The following is an 18,414-nucleotide window of genomic DNA, read 5'->3' on the forward strand; positions in this document are numbered from 1 at the left end:
TTGGTACTACTGATCAATTACATGAATAGAGGTTTTTAATAAAGTGATATAAGATAACCAGTTTGCTTTCTCTATAGTCTATAAATCAGTCAAAACCCAAAAAATATTATATAAATAGTTCCTTGAATGTGACGCCTCAGAATTCTAAACTCAGGTGTAAACAAAGATAGTTAACATAATCTCCATTACCTTTCCTGGGCTTTTAATAAATCTTTATAAAAGTAACATTATAAGATGTCTATAAGGTTAGATTTTTGTCAAATTTTAAATTTAAAAATATAGGAATCAGAAAATAACTAAATTTACATAACTTTTAAAGCTGTGTAAGATAATAGTCATGATTTGGAATGTGTAAAACACTATATAATGAGTTCCATTCAGATAAACTTTTTCCTGATAGATATAAAGATATCTAACACTAATCAATTTAAGTAACTTTGTGTTACTTAGGTTAATGAGGTAATATATAGGTTAATGAGGTAAGTGAACCTAGCTCAGATTTAAGGAATTGGCATTTGGTAGAAAGAAAATGCCTAGACAGACCTGGATTTAAATCCAGTCTTGGTTTCTTACTGTGTGGTCTTGGACAAGTTATTTATTATCTCTGAGCTTCCTTTTCCTTATTTGCAAAATGGGGATAAGGACATCTGTCTCATAGAATCCCTGTGAGAATAAAATGAGATAAAGTATAGCAAGTATCAACCATGGTGCCTGGCATAAAATAGGTAACGAACATTTAATGGTAATTAACACCCTTGAAGCTATTAGAAAGGAAGGAAACAATGTGTACTATTCCCTTGCACAAGGATAGGTTTAGAATGAAAACACATCAGACACAGATTTGGGCCAAAATAACTCTGAGATACATAGCTAAATATCCTGGGTTTTTCCTAAATAAATTTCACTTGTGCCTCCAGTTGACATAGTTAATAGTCACCTTGTTGTGAGCAACCACTTTGAGGGCAAAGGTTGCCAAATAAAGTGAATTCATGACAAAACTGAGTTGATTACGTGATTCTTCTAAAAAGTCTTCCAACCCTTCATACCACAGTCTTTTAATGTCTGACCAAATCATCCCTAAAAAAGGAAGAAAAAAAATCAGATAATGCTCTCTTCATTCAATAATAAACTAAAAAATACCTTAAGACTCAAAGTACTAAATAAACAACACCTGTCAGTTGTAGCCTCATTCAGAAGAAAAAAATAACATTCAGTAAAATGTTCTTAAAATATGAAAGAAAATAACCTTAAGTTTCATATGACAATATCTTTCCCAGAGAGGGATTTTAATAAATGATGTGAAACAAGCATAAGAAAGCAAATTGATGTTAAATACAAAACCCCCAAAAGGCTCAGTTCCTGATTCTTTTCTCTGTCTACACTCACTCCTATAGTGACCTCATCCAGTCTAGTCTAACGGCTTTAAATACCATCTATGTGATAGACTTTCAAGTTTTTATCTCTGAACTCAACCTGTATTTACATAATAATAAATATCTCTAAACTTCTTTCCTAAACTTAACTTGTATAGGTACTTGGCTACTCTACATCTCAAACTGGATGTCCTAACATGTCCAAACTGAACTCCTAATCTCTGCACCCAAATTCACTGCTCTTGAAGACTTCCCCATCTCACTTAATGGCAACCCCATCATAGCTGCTCACTCTCAATGTCCTTGAATCATCCTTGACTGATATTCTTTTAAATCACACATTCAATGCAGTAGTAAGTCCTGCTGGCTTTACTTTCAAAATATAGTTAGGATCTAACCTTTCTCACCACTATTTCAACTTCAAGCCACTATCTTCTCTGGCCTGAATTACTGAAATAGCCTAGTCTCCCTGCTTCTACCCTGTTCTCCCTAAAATCTATTCTCAACATGACAATCAGAGTAATCCTTTTAAAATGCAAGTGTTACTTCTCTCCTCAAAACACTGTAGTAACTCCCAGAGGAGAAAGAATTAACTGCAGGACAGAACTCTTTTCCCATGGGAAGAAAATCTCATGTTATCATCTATTTAAGTGTCGCCTTGGAAACATACTACATTAAGAAAAATATGGAAGGTCAGCTGTGTTCAAGATTGTTATAAAAACAACCACTGATTGGGAAACTGCATCTGGACTGGAGGACTATGAGTGGACTCATAGACCCTAAAAGTATACCCAACCAGGACTATATGAAAACATGTTGAGAAGCACAGGCCTCAGCTTCTCTGTGTGATGTCTCTCTTAATGTAAAGTGTGCATGTAGTGGGAGCTACATTCTGAGGCTTTCTAAGATATCCTGCTGGATTTATAAGAAATCCTGGTAGATTTCAGGCTTCTTTGGCTGGGGTAGCCCACACCCATGAATATGGCCTCATTCCACACAACTGAGTGTGCCCCTATGGGGCTGGGAAGCAGCCCCGTCTTTTGTAAAAACTGCCAATAAAGATATATTTGAAGCTGTCACGCTGACATGCTCTATTTCCTGTCTTCTATCTTCCAAAGGTAAGTAAATCTGGTGCCAAGTTTTTGCCTATCGTGTCCGGCGAGTGCGAATGTTAATGAGAACCTAAGACTACCGCTGCTGACTGCAGAGTAGGCATTGCACCTTCCCTTACAGCTCATTTTATTCAGAGTCAAAACCAAATTCCCTACAATGGTCTACAAGGCCCTACATTACCTCTTCTCTCTGATCTCCTCTCCTATCAATCTTTCCCTCCACTACTGGCCTCCTTGCTGTTCTCTGAACACACAAGACTCCTGCCTTAGGGCCTTTACATGGGCTCTTCCCTCTGGCTGGCAGCTCCTCACCCAGACATCCATTTGGCTAACTCCCTCACTTTGCATCTTCGCTCACCACCTACTCTGATCATCCTATTTAAAATTGCAAACCCCGTGCCCCTCACTCCCAATCCCCCAACTCTTCTATCTTTTCCCTTAGTACTTATCACTTTTAAACAATGGATATAGTTTACTTATTATGTCTATTATTAACTGACTACCTTCCTCCCACTTCGGGTAAACTCTTCAAGGGTAAGAATCTTTGTTTTATCAACCAATGTCCTAAATAGTGGCTGATACACAGTGGGTGCTCAAAAATTTGCTCAGTGAATAAATATACATAAATAAAAACCAACCGAACCAAATAACTCCCTTCCCCTTCTTTGGCCAGAAGTTTCTCCATAGTTATATATTCCTGGGAGTAACGGAGAACAGTACTACAATCAAGAATAGCTTTATGACACATTCCTCCACTAAGGTTTTTTTTTTTTTTTTTTTTTTTTTTTAAAACAGTGGGCGGGCCCCTCACTGTTGTGGCCTCTCCCGTTGCGGAAAACAGGCTCCGGACGTGCAGGCTCGGCGACCATGGCTCACGGGCCCAGCTGCTCCGCGGCATGTGGGATCTTCCCATACCGGGGCACGAACCCGTGTCGCCTGCATCGGCAGGCGGACTCTCAACCACTGCGCCACCAGGGAAGCCCCACTAAGGTATTTTTAAGGAGAATGTAAAGTGACAAAAGAACAGAGTGCTACAACCTAAATATGGATGAAGATCAAGTTAAGCCAATCAGAATCATCCTCTGACTTACCAGTGTACAGAGTAAGACCCCTGGGAAACACATGAAGTATTCTCAAAATATCTGTTCGTAACATCTTAATTATACAGTACCCATATTTTATGTAGAAAAACATTTTGAAATATTTGCAGGTCTGACAGGGAAAACAGTTTTTAAAAATTCCACTTGGATGAGCTTCTATTTAAAATGAATAGATAAAAACTAACCAAAAATGTTAAACCAAATCGTTTACATTTTATTAACCCAAACACTGTAACAGTAGAACACTAAGCCAAGAAAGATGCTTACAGAAATAAGTGTTTTATTTCTGTAAAATGTAATATTATACCTAAAGGGAACGCTTGACAAAAATTACAACATGAATTGGAGAAGATTTTGATCAAGAAAGGCAGACATATGAAAGAATATTAAGTACCACTGACAGTTTCCCAGCTCCTGTGCAATATCCCACACCAAAGTGAAGCTAATACACTTGATGTATTTCACATTTCTGAGCTGGATTGGAAGAACACAATAATTTAAAACTATTATAAGCAATGCAATCACTACACAATCAATGGACTACATTTTGGGGTCCTTTTTTGTTGTTTTTTAGAATTAGTTAAGATTAGCAAACTGTAATCCCATCATTCTGGGAATTCCTCGAGGCTTGCTCCTAGGTCCTCTCTTCTTCTCATCTTATACTTTCTCAAGTGTCTCATGTGTGCCCACAGTTTCATCTACAACATATATGCAGATTATCTGCATACTGCTAACTCAAGCTTAAACTTCTTCTTGAGCTCTAGACAATGATATCCAATTGTCTGACTGACATCTCTTTTGAATTTCTCTAAGGCTTTTCAACTTCAACATACCCAAAACCACACTCAGGATCTACTCTTTCACAAATCCCCAAACCTAGTACTCTTCTAGAATACTTAGTTGCTTAATAATTTCCTCCTCCCTCACTTCATATATATATATATATTTATTTATTTCCATGTCCTACTGGCTTTACTTTGTAAATATCTCTCGAATCTGTTTCCTTCTCTTTCTATGGCAACCGGCGTCAGTCCAAGGCACCATCAGCTTTCATCTAGAGTACTGCAACAGGCTCCTTATCGGTCTCCCTCCACCTACTCTTGCCGCAGCCCTTCCTCCCAACCCGTTCTCTACGCTGTAGCCAGAACGATCTTTTCAACATGAAAATCTGATGATGTCACCCACCTACTTAAAAACGCCAGTGGTTTTCCACTGCTCTTAGTATAAAGTCAAAATTACTTAATATGGCCAACAAGGCTGTCCATGGTCTAGTATAACATCCACTTCTATAGTTTCATCTCAAATCCCACTTCCCTTGTCCTCCTGCCTCCAGCCTTTACGCAGTCCCTTCTTTGCGCCATGCTCTCTCTTGCCACAGGGCCCCTGAATGTAACTTTTACATCAGCCTAGAATATTTTTCTCTCCCAATTCTCCTACAATACCTTTCTTTCCCAATTCTCCAAGTGGACTCCTATTTATCCTTTAAATCTTAGCTTATTTATCACTTCTTCAAGATAGACTTTCCAACCCCCTGAGTAGGTAAAATGCCCTTATAAAATGCTTGCTCTCCTAGCTCCAAGACCTTTACTTAGTAGCACTTAGCTCATGTAATTTTTTATTTTATCTGTGTGATTTTCAAGTTATTGGGTGTTTTTCTTTTAAACAATAATTAGACCATAAGCTCCATAAGTGTTGGGCCATATCTGTTTCTGCCTGTGCTTGGACAAAGTAGGTAGACAACATTTCAAAATATACATTTCTGTAAGGGCTGTTCTATTATATTCCAATGGTAAAAAATTAAGTAAATGGATACGATTAATAGTCTGTGGATTCATCAACACATTGTTTTCTTTTTTTCTACCTTGCTTTTTATAATTTAACCCTACTTTTTTCCTGGAGGGCTAAGGAAAAGAACAGGAAACAAATGTACAGAAGCCAGGCATCATGAGTCAGAAGTCCCTGTGCTCACTGCATGAAAAAGTAAATTGAACCAAGGAGTGACTTTGAACAAGTAGGCAAATGATTCCTACACGTTTCCTTAGAGCAAGTTCAGATCTATATATTTAAGGAAGTCAGAGCGATCTAAAGACATAACAGGTTCAGAAAACATCCTTGGCAAGGTTTATTCATATCTGTTTCAAAGCAGAAGCTGTGCTGAGAAAAGAAAAATACTTCCAGGAATTTTAATGGCATAATTCATACTGCACTCTTCTACTGAGACAGAATATGTTTAGAAAATTAATAATATTGTGTGTGTGTGTGTGTGTGTGTGTGTGTGTGTGTGTGTGTGTTCAGGGCCACTGTGATTAGAAAAGAGTAGCCACAGTTTTACCATTTGTTGTGAAATTCAGTGAAAGCAGCAATATTTATGCTATCCAAGGAGTGGTATGACTCTCTGACTTCAGTGAGTTTTTACTCACTGCTAAGAAATATAAACTTTACTTCTTATACAGACTTGGCTACAGACGTTCATTTTACAAAACAAAGAAAATATTTTTTCTCTCTCACTACTATTTAAACAATAGGTTATAGATAAATGATATAAATTTTCCCTTTTTTATGACTAAGGTATATATTACAATCTTTCAGAAGTAGTTTAAATAAAGGGGAAAAGTGCTTCTAAGAGATACCTTTCAGCCTAACCTACCCAATTAAAAATATAAACAAATTTCACATTGAAAAGATCTACAACAATGCAATTTGGAGTCAAATATGATAAAGTATAAATTATTTCCTAAATTAAAATATTAAATTTTAGATAAGATAGTGGAAATATCAGAAACATGAAAATATTAACAAGAAGAAATTATTTAATTCTCTTTAGCCTAAAGTTCAAATGTGTATTATTTTTACTGTATCTACCTAATTTTAAACATTAATGCATAACTCTGATGTAAGATCAAGTTACTTGAAATGAACTGATTTCCAAATAAAAATAAAAATCCCAAAATACACTTTTATATCTGAAGAACTAAAAGTGAGCACTGTACATTAACTCTTCTTAAATTATTTAATAACTGAAACAGTCAAGAACATATTAATCAATCAGTGCTTCATAACATAGAAAAGAATAAATTTCAGTATTCCTTTTACTCTATAGCAAATAGTAAAGAAAAAGAAAAGGTGGGAAATGCTGAGGTTAAAAACAAGGTTGAAGATCCAGAGGGAAATAATAAAGGGGATGTCATTAAAAGAGCATAAATAGACAATGTAATTATACCTCAACTTCCCTCCTCCTCCCACCTCTCCCAAAAAGGGCAAGGGCAGTAAAAACTGCAGAAGATCATTAAAATATTTATGATACATCATAATACTTATAAAAAAAACAATTTTTAGAAAATAAAATGTCTCTTTTTTCTTTTAAACTGTCATTTCTAAAGAGATCTGGCTGCCATTACAAAGAACTGATTTATAGAGTGAGTCACCAGGGAATGTTTTATCTATATAAGGTAATATGTAACTATAAAAGTTCATAGGTTCTTAAAAGAAAAGCTAATGATATAATAAAACAAAATAGTTAACTCTTAAAATGCAACCGAGTACAAAATGTATCATTACATTTCAAAATACCTAAGAAAATGTTCATATTCTTATAACAAGAAAAATTCATCAGCAAAATTTGTTTTTCTGTTTTAACAATCATGAACAATTTTAGCAACTGACAAAGAATTTTTAACTTCCATGTAATTAAGTAATATTAAGTAAGAGATCTGCTTCCTTATCATCAAGTTCAAGAACATTTATCTTTTAAAAAAAATGTTAGTTACGTCTTCAATGATCATGGAAGCATTCAAATTCTTCCTGTATAAACAGTGTAAAATTACAAGTTGAAGGCAGTTTATAATGCCACCAAGCAAGGGAGAATTAATGGGCTAAATAAAGGCAGAACTTTTTAAACTAACTTGATACTTACCAATAATCCACAGTATAAGAAGATAGTCTATTCTTTCAAGGGCTGGCCCCATTGTGTTTTTCTTATCTTCATTGTAGACAAGAGAGTATAGGTTTAATAATAGCAGAAATGTAAAATATGATGCTCCATGAATAATAAATTTCATAAAAGGTGTGTGAATAATTCTGCCAAACTGAGATTTGGGAGCTATCAAATAACAAAGTGACAAAACTGGCCAAAACATGCCAACTGTCAACACAGTCATTATCTTCTTACAGGTAGGCTTACGTCGGTAACCTGACATCTGTCCAAACCAAACAGTGTTCAGGAACTGCTGACAGTTGGACTGGGAGACAAACTGAAAACGAAGCACACACATATAAAAAAAGTAAAATATAATTTGTAAATACGATCTGATAGTACTATTATTTAATTGATAGTCAAAGTTTTAATAATAGTTTGAAATCAATTCTATACAGTCCAGTTCTTTTTGTTTTGTTTTGTTTTCTTACGTGTAATAAAAGAGTGTGGTGGTTAAGAGCATAGACTCTGGAGCCAGATTACCTAGATTCAAATCCAGGCTCTGCCACTTACTTACTAAATGACCTTGAGCAAGTTTTTAAATCTCTCTAAGCCTCAAATTCCCCATCTATAAAATGGGGATAATAGTATCTAGTCATACACTTGTTATGAGGATTAAATGTAAAGCTCTTAGAATAGTGCCTGGTCATAGCATGCACTATATAAATATTAGTGATTATTACTAGCCTACTCAGCCATTTCAAAACGTTTAACTTATCAAGACTCATAACAGTGTTTATGAAATTTCAAAATTAACAAGCACAATCCACAGAAAGAGACTTCAGCCTAGGAAAACTGATGATTTCAGTTACAAGAAACCAACATGTCAAGAAAGCAAAGCAATTAAAGTCTAAACATCAGATATTTCTATGCTCCACGAAAACACCGAGAATTTCTTAAAATGTATTAAAGATACTCTTAAATCTTCTTAAAATGGAATTCTATGTGAGAAGAAAAGGAAAAATATTCCCAAATAAGAGGAAAATTCTAGTTCAAGTATAGAAATGAATTTACCACAGTTTACGAAGCTTTTTAGTTTACAAAATTCAGAAGCAATATTTTCCCAATATAATGCTCACGTTGTGAAGTATAAGTTAAGGATTCTGATAACTCTGGACACAATAACGTAATCAGGTTTGAAATCACCAAAGTAAAGCACAAGTGATCATAATATCATTCAGATATTAAATAATATTTGGTCAATGTCCTGTTTTAAAATGATTTATCCCAAGATAGAATATAATCTATAGAACGCAACACCGTAGTTTAAAAAAGTAGACAGAGTTTTGTTGTTGTTTATTGTGCTTATCAAGAAATTTCCTAATATATCAATACTATACCTATTTTTGGCAGTTAAGTCTTCATTATTTATCCTTCTGCTTAGATTCCAGTGTTGTTAGGGAATCGTAATTTGTCCCTCAAGAGGAAATATCAGGGAGGAAAATAGCTTTTCTTCCCACCAACTACCCAGTTTAGTAGCATCCCAAACTTAGTGGTTTCATCCTTCCCCCGAGTATCAAAGCAATCTCAGGCGTGACTGCTGCCCTTGCCATTCCACTATATAATGATGATTTAATTAACAGTAATGTTAAATATGTAATTGGAAGGACAAATTTTCAATTGGAGATGTTCTAAGTCTGTGGTGGTTTTAAAACATAGACACAAATTCTTTGATACTCCTCTCATCAATAGGTGGGCTACCAATATTACCTACCCGTCAATTCAACAAGCTTATAATTGCTTTAACCAGTAGATTCTGGAAGAAGTGACGCTATGTGACTTCTGAAGGTAGGTCTTAAAAGGCCATTCAGCTTCCACCTTATTTGAGAAACACTTGCTCTTGGAGCCAAAAGCTGGCAGGTAAAAAGTCCTACTACCCTGAAGCCACCATGCTATGAAGAAGACCAGGCTACATGTAGGCACTCCGGTCAGCCCTCAGAGGCTACTCAGACCATCCCCCTGCAGCCAGCCCACCGTGAGAGCCATGCCCCTCCAAGGTTCCAGTCCTAGGTTCTTAGGAGACCCACCCTCTATGGACCCACCCACCTGAGCGCCCAGCCCACTCAGAGCTCCCTGTTTGAATCCTCAGCTGCTGCTCAGGCACCAGACATATGAGTGAAGAAGCCTCTCGAATGACTGTAGCCCCCCATCATTTGAGCTATCTCCAGCTGAGTCCTTGACATGGAGAAGCAGAGACAAATCAGCCTTGCTGTGTCCTTTCCTAATTCTTGACCTAAAGAACCCAAGAGCATAATAAAATGATCATGAAATTACTACAAAATGACCATGAAATATTGTTTTATGCCACTAAGTATCACAGTAGTTTGTTATTCAGGATGTATGACCTGAACAAAGTCTACCAACTATTTGGAAAAATATTATCTTCCCCTTTGATTATTTTTAGAAATCTAGTTTAAAAAACTAATTTACATTTTCATTAATTCTTAAAATTACAGAGTATCTTCCTTCCAACTAAAAATATTACCACTACTTCTTTTTCCTTTTCTCTACTCTTCTTTAGAATGGAACACCTGGTTATCCTCTGTGAGTTCTTCAGGGAAATACATATATATATCATTAGGAAACTGCCTCTTAGTTTTTTCTTCCCTTACCAGGATAATCTCGGTTCTTTCCACCTTTCTTTGAGGTTCTTTTGCCAAGCACTTAAGTTGGTTTTGTATCTTTGTTATATCTTCATTCTATCATTTTCTAGTATTTTGTGTCTATTTTAGGTTGTGCAACACATAAGTAAATAAATTAACATAAGATCTAGTCAAAATGTATGTTAGGGGAAGATTACATCAGGGTTCCTATTTTCTCTGTTTCTACATATACATATTAGCATTTATTTCCTTTTAAAGCCACATAGGTATGTTGCTGATTTATAATCTTACAGCTACACTGATCCAAATTCTTGTACTTAATTTTTTTTCCTATAAATGGTCTACCTTAAGCAAGAACGCTGGAGTACTAGAAAAATTATAGGATTTGAAGCCAGAGATCTAGATAAGAAATATAATATTTAGGTTATTTTATTTTATTATTTGTTTAACATCTTTATTGGAGTATAATTGCTTTACAATGGTGTGTTAGCTTCTGCTTTATAATCTAGGTAATTTTAAAGTAAACATCTTATAATTCCTTTATCAATCTCCTGAGTCACAAAGCTATTGGGAGACTCAAACTGTCAACCAAGATAATCAAAAACTCTGTCCCGGGCTTCCCTGGTGGCGCAGTGGTTGAGAGTCCGGCTGCCGATGCAGGGGACACGGGTTCGTGCCCCAGTTCGGGAAGATCCCACATGCCGCGGAGCGGCTGGGCCCGTGAGCCATGGCCGCTGAGCCTGGGCGTCCGGAGCCTGTGCTCCGCAATGGGAGAGGCCACAACAGTGAGAGGCCCACATACCGGTTAAAAAAAAAAACAAAAACAAAAAACAGAAAAAAACTCTGTCCCTAGCACCAAAGGTCCTATATCTTGCCTTCTATCATAATCTGTTTGGGGCCCCATTTTTATATTAATATAAATTTGATAAGCAAGTTTTATTCCAATATCTATGTTGATAGTAAGAATAATGGGTCTTAGAAGAAATACCTTAAAAGTACCATTTACCAACACCCTCTACTGAACATCATTATCTACATATAAATATCCAGGTCTAATAAATTATCTCAAAAAATGAAGTTAAAAATGCATACCTTCCTTCTTCAAGTTCCTGAATCATGTGCATGTGAGTGTATGGGGAGTAGAAATAGGTATTTCCCTTAATAGGAAGGGATTATGCCAGAGAGCCAGATTCAACTTAGTTATCATAGCATACGTCTCTCCACCTTTGGGTTTCACAATGAATTAACAAATAAGAATAAGGAACATAATATCTGATATTTTACTTTTAAACAGAAAGGCCCTATTACTATAGAAAGGACTACTTATAAGCGATCAATAATACAAACCCATGACAGACAAAGCACAAGATGGAAACTTCATTAGGAAGGCATTTACTCTACAGAATCTTACCTGCATAGCTACTATATAGCAAAAACATTACATTAACATCCATATTATTAATGTTAATTGTTAAAAATAATAGCAACTACCATTTATTGAGTACTTGCTTAATGCTTATACTCATTGTACTAAACTCTAAATATATATATATCTTTAATTAATTCTTAAAACTAAAGCTCAGACAGATTCAATAACTTTCCCACGGACACACAGTTTTTATGAAGCAGAACTAGGATCTCAACCTAGATGTATTGCTCCAAAGCCTTTGTTCTGAGCCACCAGACTACTATGGAGGAAATAATTTAAATATATCACAGAAAACCTCATACCTCCTTTTGGTTATATTTGATAGCAAGTTTTAGACGACTTAAATTCATTCTTTCTTCTAGTAGTCCCCGTTTGTCAAGAGGCTCATCACTAGATGTATGGTTTAGGATAACTTCTAATTCGCGAGAATTCCGGGCTTGTGCAAGTAAATCTTTAGCAAACATTTTACATTGCCGGGCTAGTTCCTCATAGTCATTCCTGCAAAGTGCAACAGTCTATTATTAGAAATGTCACTTCCATCTTCTAATTAAGCTGTTTTCACTAGAACATTTTTTACTCAGTAACATTTTAATTCTGATACTGCTACACAACATCTTTTGTGCTGACAGTCAAAGGAACCTACTGGTGCATAAACTCTCCATAGCTTTGGGGAAAATTGTAACACAATTATGTTCTCTGTGTTCACACTGATAATCTTAGGTAAGCACAATGTTTTCTTACATATACTGATATTCCTAGAAGTTCTGATAATATTTGCCAACCAGCTCTTCACTTAACTCATTTGCCCTCATTCTATAATAGTTTTGTATAAAGCTTCCTTTTATATTATTTATCTAAACAGTAGATAGTAATATCTTGATGCTATCCAATAAATATTATTATATAATTTTTAACTGGAAGTTTTTTCAAGGATAGTCTACAACATGTTTATGCTACTTCTGATATTAAAATAGTATTGTTTCATTTTTAAAGTGCTCATTTGAACAAAATTCAAGTTAGAAAGAAAACCACTGAAACACACCTAGTACAGAATTCTCTTTCAGAATCACTATTCCTTGAAAGTTAGGACTTACCTGCTCATTAAAGGCAAGCCTAAATCACTTCTGAGAAACTAAGAAGTTTTAGTAGATAATCCTTTTTAAAATATCAATTACATTAAGCTTATGCCTGAGTGGAACAACTTAAGAATAAAGTTAGAAATAAATAATTATGAATTAATTGGGGTTAGATTTCAGAAAATAATTTTTCATTCAGTTTTTTTAAAGGGAAAGGAAGGGAAAATAGGGAGATTTCCCATTGATTAATTTTTTTTTTCCAATGGGATTTTCCATGAACTGGCTGCATAAAATTATAACTCAAGGAATTAAAAAGTTTTCCTCACCAGCTAACATTTTTTCATCCATTCTTGCCACTTACTATGTAACCAAAATTACCTAAGAATAAGTAGTTGAATTTCTTTAAAAAAAAAAAATTATTTATTTATTTATTTATCTTTGGCTGCGTTGCTGCATACAGGCTTTCTCTAGTTGTGGTGAGCGGGGGCTACTCTTCGTTGCATTGCGCGGGCTTCTCACTGTGGTGGCTTCTCTTGTTGCGGAGCATGGGCTCTAGGCACGAGGGCTTCAGTAGTTGTGGTGCACAGGCTTAGCTGCTCCGCAGCATGTGGGATCTTCCCAGACCAGGGATCGAAACCATGTCCCCTGCATTGGCAGGTGGATTCTTAACCAATGCGCCACCAGGGAAGCCCAGTAGTTGAATTTCTTTAACAAACAACGTATTACCTACTTCTTAGTCTAGGAATCTAGTTGCAGTCTAATCAATTTTATGTCTACATGCTATGTTTCTCCTACTAGAAAATCTCACCAAACAGTGAAAAGGGACAAAGTCTGGGTGTGTGGAATGTCCCTGACATACAAAAAGCATTCTATATGCTTCTGAAAGTTATGAAGGATCGGGCTCCAAGGATGATTACAGAATCTAGGAATGAAGGGAGTAGGACAGAGAGCAGTTATAAATAAGTTTTTTCTTGCTTAAGGCTACCATTCCCACTACTCTTCACACTGCCTTAGAATGCCTCCGGCAATGCTGAACAAAGTAGGGATTTAAGGGTGGTGGAAGAGTGGAAGAAGGAAGATGGGGAAGGAGTGACGTAAGTGGTACTGGGGTCTATTCCACTGAGGGAAAAGGAAAATCCCAAGTATGTGGCAGCAAGGTTTGGTCATTTTGGATCAAACGTAGATAAATAAATGATAATTTGGCCTATGAAAAAACTCAGGCTGAAAATATTCTGGAAAACAAAGAGATAATTTACAATTTCCAGGGCTTCCCTGGTGGCGCAGTGGTTAATAATCCGCCTGCCAATGCAGGGGACATGGGTTCGAACCCTGGTCCGGGAAGATCCCAAATGCCGTGAAGCAACTAAACCCGTGTGCCACAACTACTGAGCCTGCACTCTAGAGCCTGTGAGCCACAACTACCGAGCCCGTGTGCTGCAACTACTGAAGCTCACGCACCTAGAGCCCATGCTCCGCAACAAGAGAAGCCACTGCATTGCAATGAAGAGTAGCCTCCGCTCACCACAACTAGAGAAAGCCTGTGCACAGCAACGAAGACCCAACACAGCCAAAAGTAAATAAATAAAATAAATTTAAAAAAAAAATTTACAATTTCCATTCATTCCCACCTGAATTCCACCTCCACAAGGCTTAGTTCTTTTAAATCAGCACTAAGTTCAAATGCTCGCAGAATTGGATCCTCCTCTGTTAACATTATTAAAGCTGGACTGGCCAAGCAGCGATATATATCAAGACGAAACCTGTGATAAAATTTGATTCCATAATGTAAAACAAATTTATTAGATAAATATGATCAGTATCTTTAGCCTATAATTTTCATAAATTTAAAGTATTATAAAATTAAAAGAAAATAAAACTATAAAATACTTATTATAAGGTAACCTGCATAAAAAGAAAAAAACTTAAAAATAAATATTTTGAAATATAAATATTGCAATTTTTTATATCTACTGCTTATAAAGAAATTGTTTTAGTATTTGTTTTCATAGATTCAAAACTTTGTATCCTTCAATTCAATTTAATTAAAAAATTTCTATTCCTGAACTCAGTATTATTTTAAATGAAATATGTTAATAACTAATACATTTTGAATATGATATGGATGATCATTAAATTTTCCTTCCCCAGTGATAAGTTTACTTTAATATGCTACATATATATAACACATGACTCATTCAACCAGGTTATTTTTGAAAGACCTTTCAAATCTTAAGAATGAAATCATTGATTTATGTCTAACCTCTAACTAATAGAAAAGTATTCCCTTTACCTTCCGTAAACTAATTAATGTTTATAATCAATATCTAAATAGGAACCAAGTCAGAAAAATTTTGCTATAATTCTTTCATTTATAAATATATAATTCTTAATTTAAAATTTGGTAGATATTATATAAATATTTTTTCTTTTAAATACAAATTTAATATATGCTTGTTTAAAAAAAAGCAAGCAGTTTAGAAACATAATGCTCCCCAATTCTCCTCCTTCCACCAACTCCACTCCTCAAAGAAAGTCATATTTCAGAGAGTTATGAAAATCTTTCCTGATATTTTCTATTCACACACAAACATAATCAGACACACTGTGTACAGGGACAACTATTTCTTCTTTTTTCTTTTCTATATTTATTGATTTTTATCAATTTTTGGTTATTCATAAGGAATCAGCTTTCATGCTACTTTTGTGACAAGCCTACAACCCTAAAATTCTTAGGTGAAATTTATTGCATCTGAATTTCCAAGACACTTTTTAAATTTTTTTTCTTTTTTTATTTCTTTTTTTAAATTAATTTTTATTGCAGTATGGTTGCTTTACAATGTTGTGTTAGCCTCCACTGCACAACAAAATGAATCTGCCATACATACAGATATCCTCTCTCTTTTGGGCTTCCCTCCCATTTAGGTCACCACAGTGCATTAGGTAGAGCTCCCTGTGCTGTACAGTATGTTCCCATCAGTTGTCTATTTTATACATAGTATCAGTAATGGATATGTGTCAGTCTCCCAATTCCTCCCACCCTACCCCTTTCCCCCTTGGTATCCATACATTTGTTCTCTACGTCTGTGTCTCTATTTCTGCTTTGCAAATAAGATCATCTGTACCACTTTTTTAGATTCCACATATACGCGTTATTATACGATATTCGATTTTCTCTTTCTGACTTACTTCACTCTATGTGACATTCTCTAGAAGGGACAACTATTTCTATGTCACTACATATAGAGTCATCTCATTATTTCCTAAAACTGGATGGTTTTCCATTTGATGGCAGTCCATACAATCTCCATTAATGGAACTTTAGGTTGTTTCTGATTTTTTACTTCCATAAATAATGTAAAACTGATTATTCTTTAGTTCATATACCCTTTGCACATTCAGAACTGCTGGATAAAACACCATGTGCATTTTAAATTCTGGTAGATGTTTCCAAAGCACTAACAATAAGGAGAGTTCATTTTCCCCTACATCTTCATTAGTACATTGCTACCCTAACAGATGAAAAATGGAATTTTAAGAGTTGTATTACTCTGAATTTCTTTAGAAGCTTAAGCATCTTTTCATGCTTACTATTTGTTTATACGTCTGTAAACTACCTGTTCATTTGCATTAGCCTATTTTTCTGGTGTTTTTTTTTTTAAATCACCAATTTGTAAAACCTCTTTATATATAAAAGAAATTAGCCCTCTGTCTAGTCAAAAATGTTTTAAATACTTTTCTCTCGTTGGTTGTTTGTCTTTTACTTTGTTTGCAATGGAATTTTTCTGTATGGAAATTTAAAACTTTTATGTAACAAATTTATTGAAATATTCCTTATTTACCTGATAGGTCTCATGTCTTACTTAGAAACAAAAATAGACTCTATACAAAGCATTTTTTTCTATATAATGCATTTCTAAGAAAACAATTTTTATGAAATCCAGCTCTGATCTAGATATTTAATTAACAAGTACAATTACCTGTATCTTAAGTAAGGATTTCTACAGAGGTATTTGCCTATACCAAAACTGTCCAAAAACTTGAGAAAAATATATATAATTGAGTAACTTATCTTTCTGTTTCCATCATAGCAATTAATTTTTAGAGTAATTAATTTTATCAGATTGTCTCTAAAAATGACTTTTGTATTAACCTACATAGTCATGTCTCAAAATATGGATTAGTGACAAAATGCACAGGAAGAGTGACTGCTAGTACTGGTGGCAACCAACTATGCTGGAGTAATAATGGAATAGCCATAGTATGGAAAGCAATTAGATATAATCTCAAAAGTAATGAGGCTGCCTCGCTTTATTAAATCTGTCATTTTTGGTATTCAAAACACTATCAAAAGTAATGGTGGGGGCTTCCCTGGTGGCGCAGTGGTTGGGAGTCCGCCTGCCGATGCAGGGAACACGGGTTCGTGCCCAAGTCCGGGAAGATCCCACATGCCGCGGAGCCGCTGGGCCCGTGAGCCATGGCCACTGAGCCTGCGCGTCCGGAGCCTGTTCTCCGCAACGGGAGAGGCCACAACAGTGAGAGGCGCGTACCGCAAAAAAAAAAAAAAAAAAAGTAATGGTGGGATATGAAGAGGTCAGTGATTTCACTACACAAAATATATGCATAAAAATGGACAAATTTTTTTTTAAAAAATCAACTATTTCAGGTCACTGGAAATTGTCTATTGAGAATCAATTATTGGAAAACTGCCAGAGCTTCAGGCAGGAATGGCTGGAATCCGCAGCCTTCTCACCTGAGGCTACCTCTTCACCTCTGCCTCCAGTTCGCTCAATGAGAACTGCAGTTTTCCAGCCTGAAGCTGGTAAATCTGTATCTTTGTGCTAAAAGGGTAAAAATCAATTCACTGGGAAGCAAAAACCTACAGCTCTGCTGGCTGAAAGGATTAGACTTAGTAGAGATGAACAAGGAAAACCTGCAGCTTTGCAAGACCAAGCTTGCAGTCCGATTTGAGACAAAGAGTGGACCAATCAGAAATTTAATAGGGAGATCTTGGAAATGAGAAAAGATATACAAGGATTCATATATAGTCTCCACAAATCCCTGGCTGACTAAAAAATTAGGCATGTGTGCCAAGCATTAGAAAGTCTGATAAAAAGAAAAAGTTCCTCAAGGGAACTCTTGAGAAATGGCTGCAACTTTGAATGCCTTCTCCAACTAACTCACAGACTGTTTGTTTGTGTCTTACATTCCACATACAAGTGAAATCATATGGTGTTTGTCTTTCTCCGTCTGACTTATTTCACTTAGCATAATGCCCTCAAGCTCCATCACGTTGTTGCAAACGGCAAGACTGCATCACCTGGCACTGCATCATCTCTGAAATTTAAAACCCAACATCTTAGAAATACAGATTGCCTTTCTTCCTTATTGCTAGTATACTAACTCTTCAACGTCACTGAAACCTTTACCCATCCCATACTCATTTGTTAGCTTCCTTTTCTCCTGCAGGTCTGCTTAGCAATTCCTGGAAATGACTTCAGTCAGATCCCTTTGACATTTGCTATAACTGTTTTCTCAAACATCAATAACAAACTCTCTCAATGTCTTCAACAGATATACCAGACCATCCCTAAGTAAACCACACTCACATACTGTGTAAAATGCCTTTTACCTGTTAATTCTCATCCATACTTATTAAACACTGAGCTCAAGCCACAGCTCCTCTAAAAACTTTCAAAACAAGCTTTTTCCACACCTCAAACCAAGACAGGTAAAGTGTTTTCTCCAGCT

At 35.6% G+C, this 18,414-nt stretch overlaps 1 protein-coding gene across 3 annotated transcripts in view; it reads right to left on the reverse strand.

Annotated features, from left to right (window-relative positions):
• Nucleotides 1-18,414, reverse strand: part of TRPC1 (transient receptor potential cation channel subfamily C member 1) — a 64,186-nt gene that overhangs the window by 22,099 nt on the left and 23,673 nt on the right. For all 3 annotated transcript variants that reach the window (XM_029214832.1, XM_029214831.1, XM_029214830.1), the window contains 4 exons: nt 14,295-14,426; nt 11,893-12,088; nt 7,499-7,835; nt 938-1,077 (listed from right to left, as the gene is read on the reverse strand). In XM_029214832.1, the coding sequence (XP_029070665.1) occupies nt 938-1,077; nt 7,499-7,835; nt 11,893-12,088; nt 14,295-14,426 (805 nt within the window). The remainder of the gene's footprint in view (nt 1-937; nt 1,078-7,498; nt 7,836-11,892; nt 12,089-14,294; nt 14,427-18,414) is intronic.

The sequence above is a fragment of the Monodon monoceros genome, unplaced genomic scaffold, assembly GCF_005190385.1.
Source record: "Monodon monoceros isolate NGI ecotype Baffin Bay Population unplaced genomic scaffold, NGI_Narwhal_1 Super_Scaffold_11, whole genome shotgun sequence".
Taxonomy (NCBI): Eukaryota; Metazoa; Chordata; class Mammalia; order Artiodactyla; family Monodontidae; genus Monodon; species Monodon monoceros.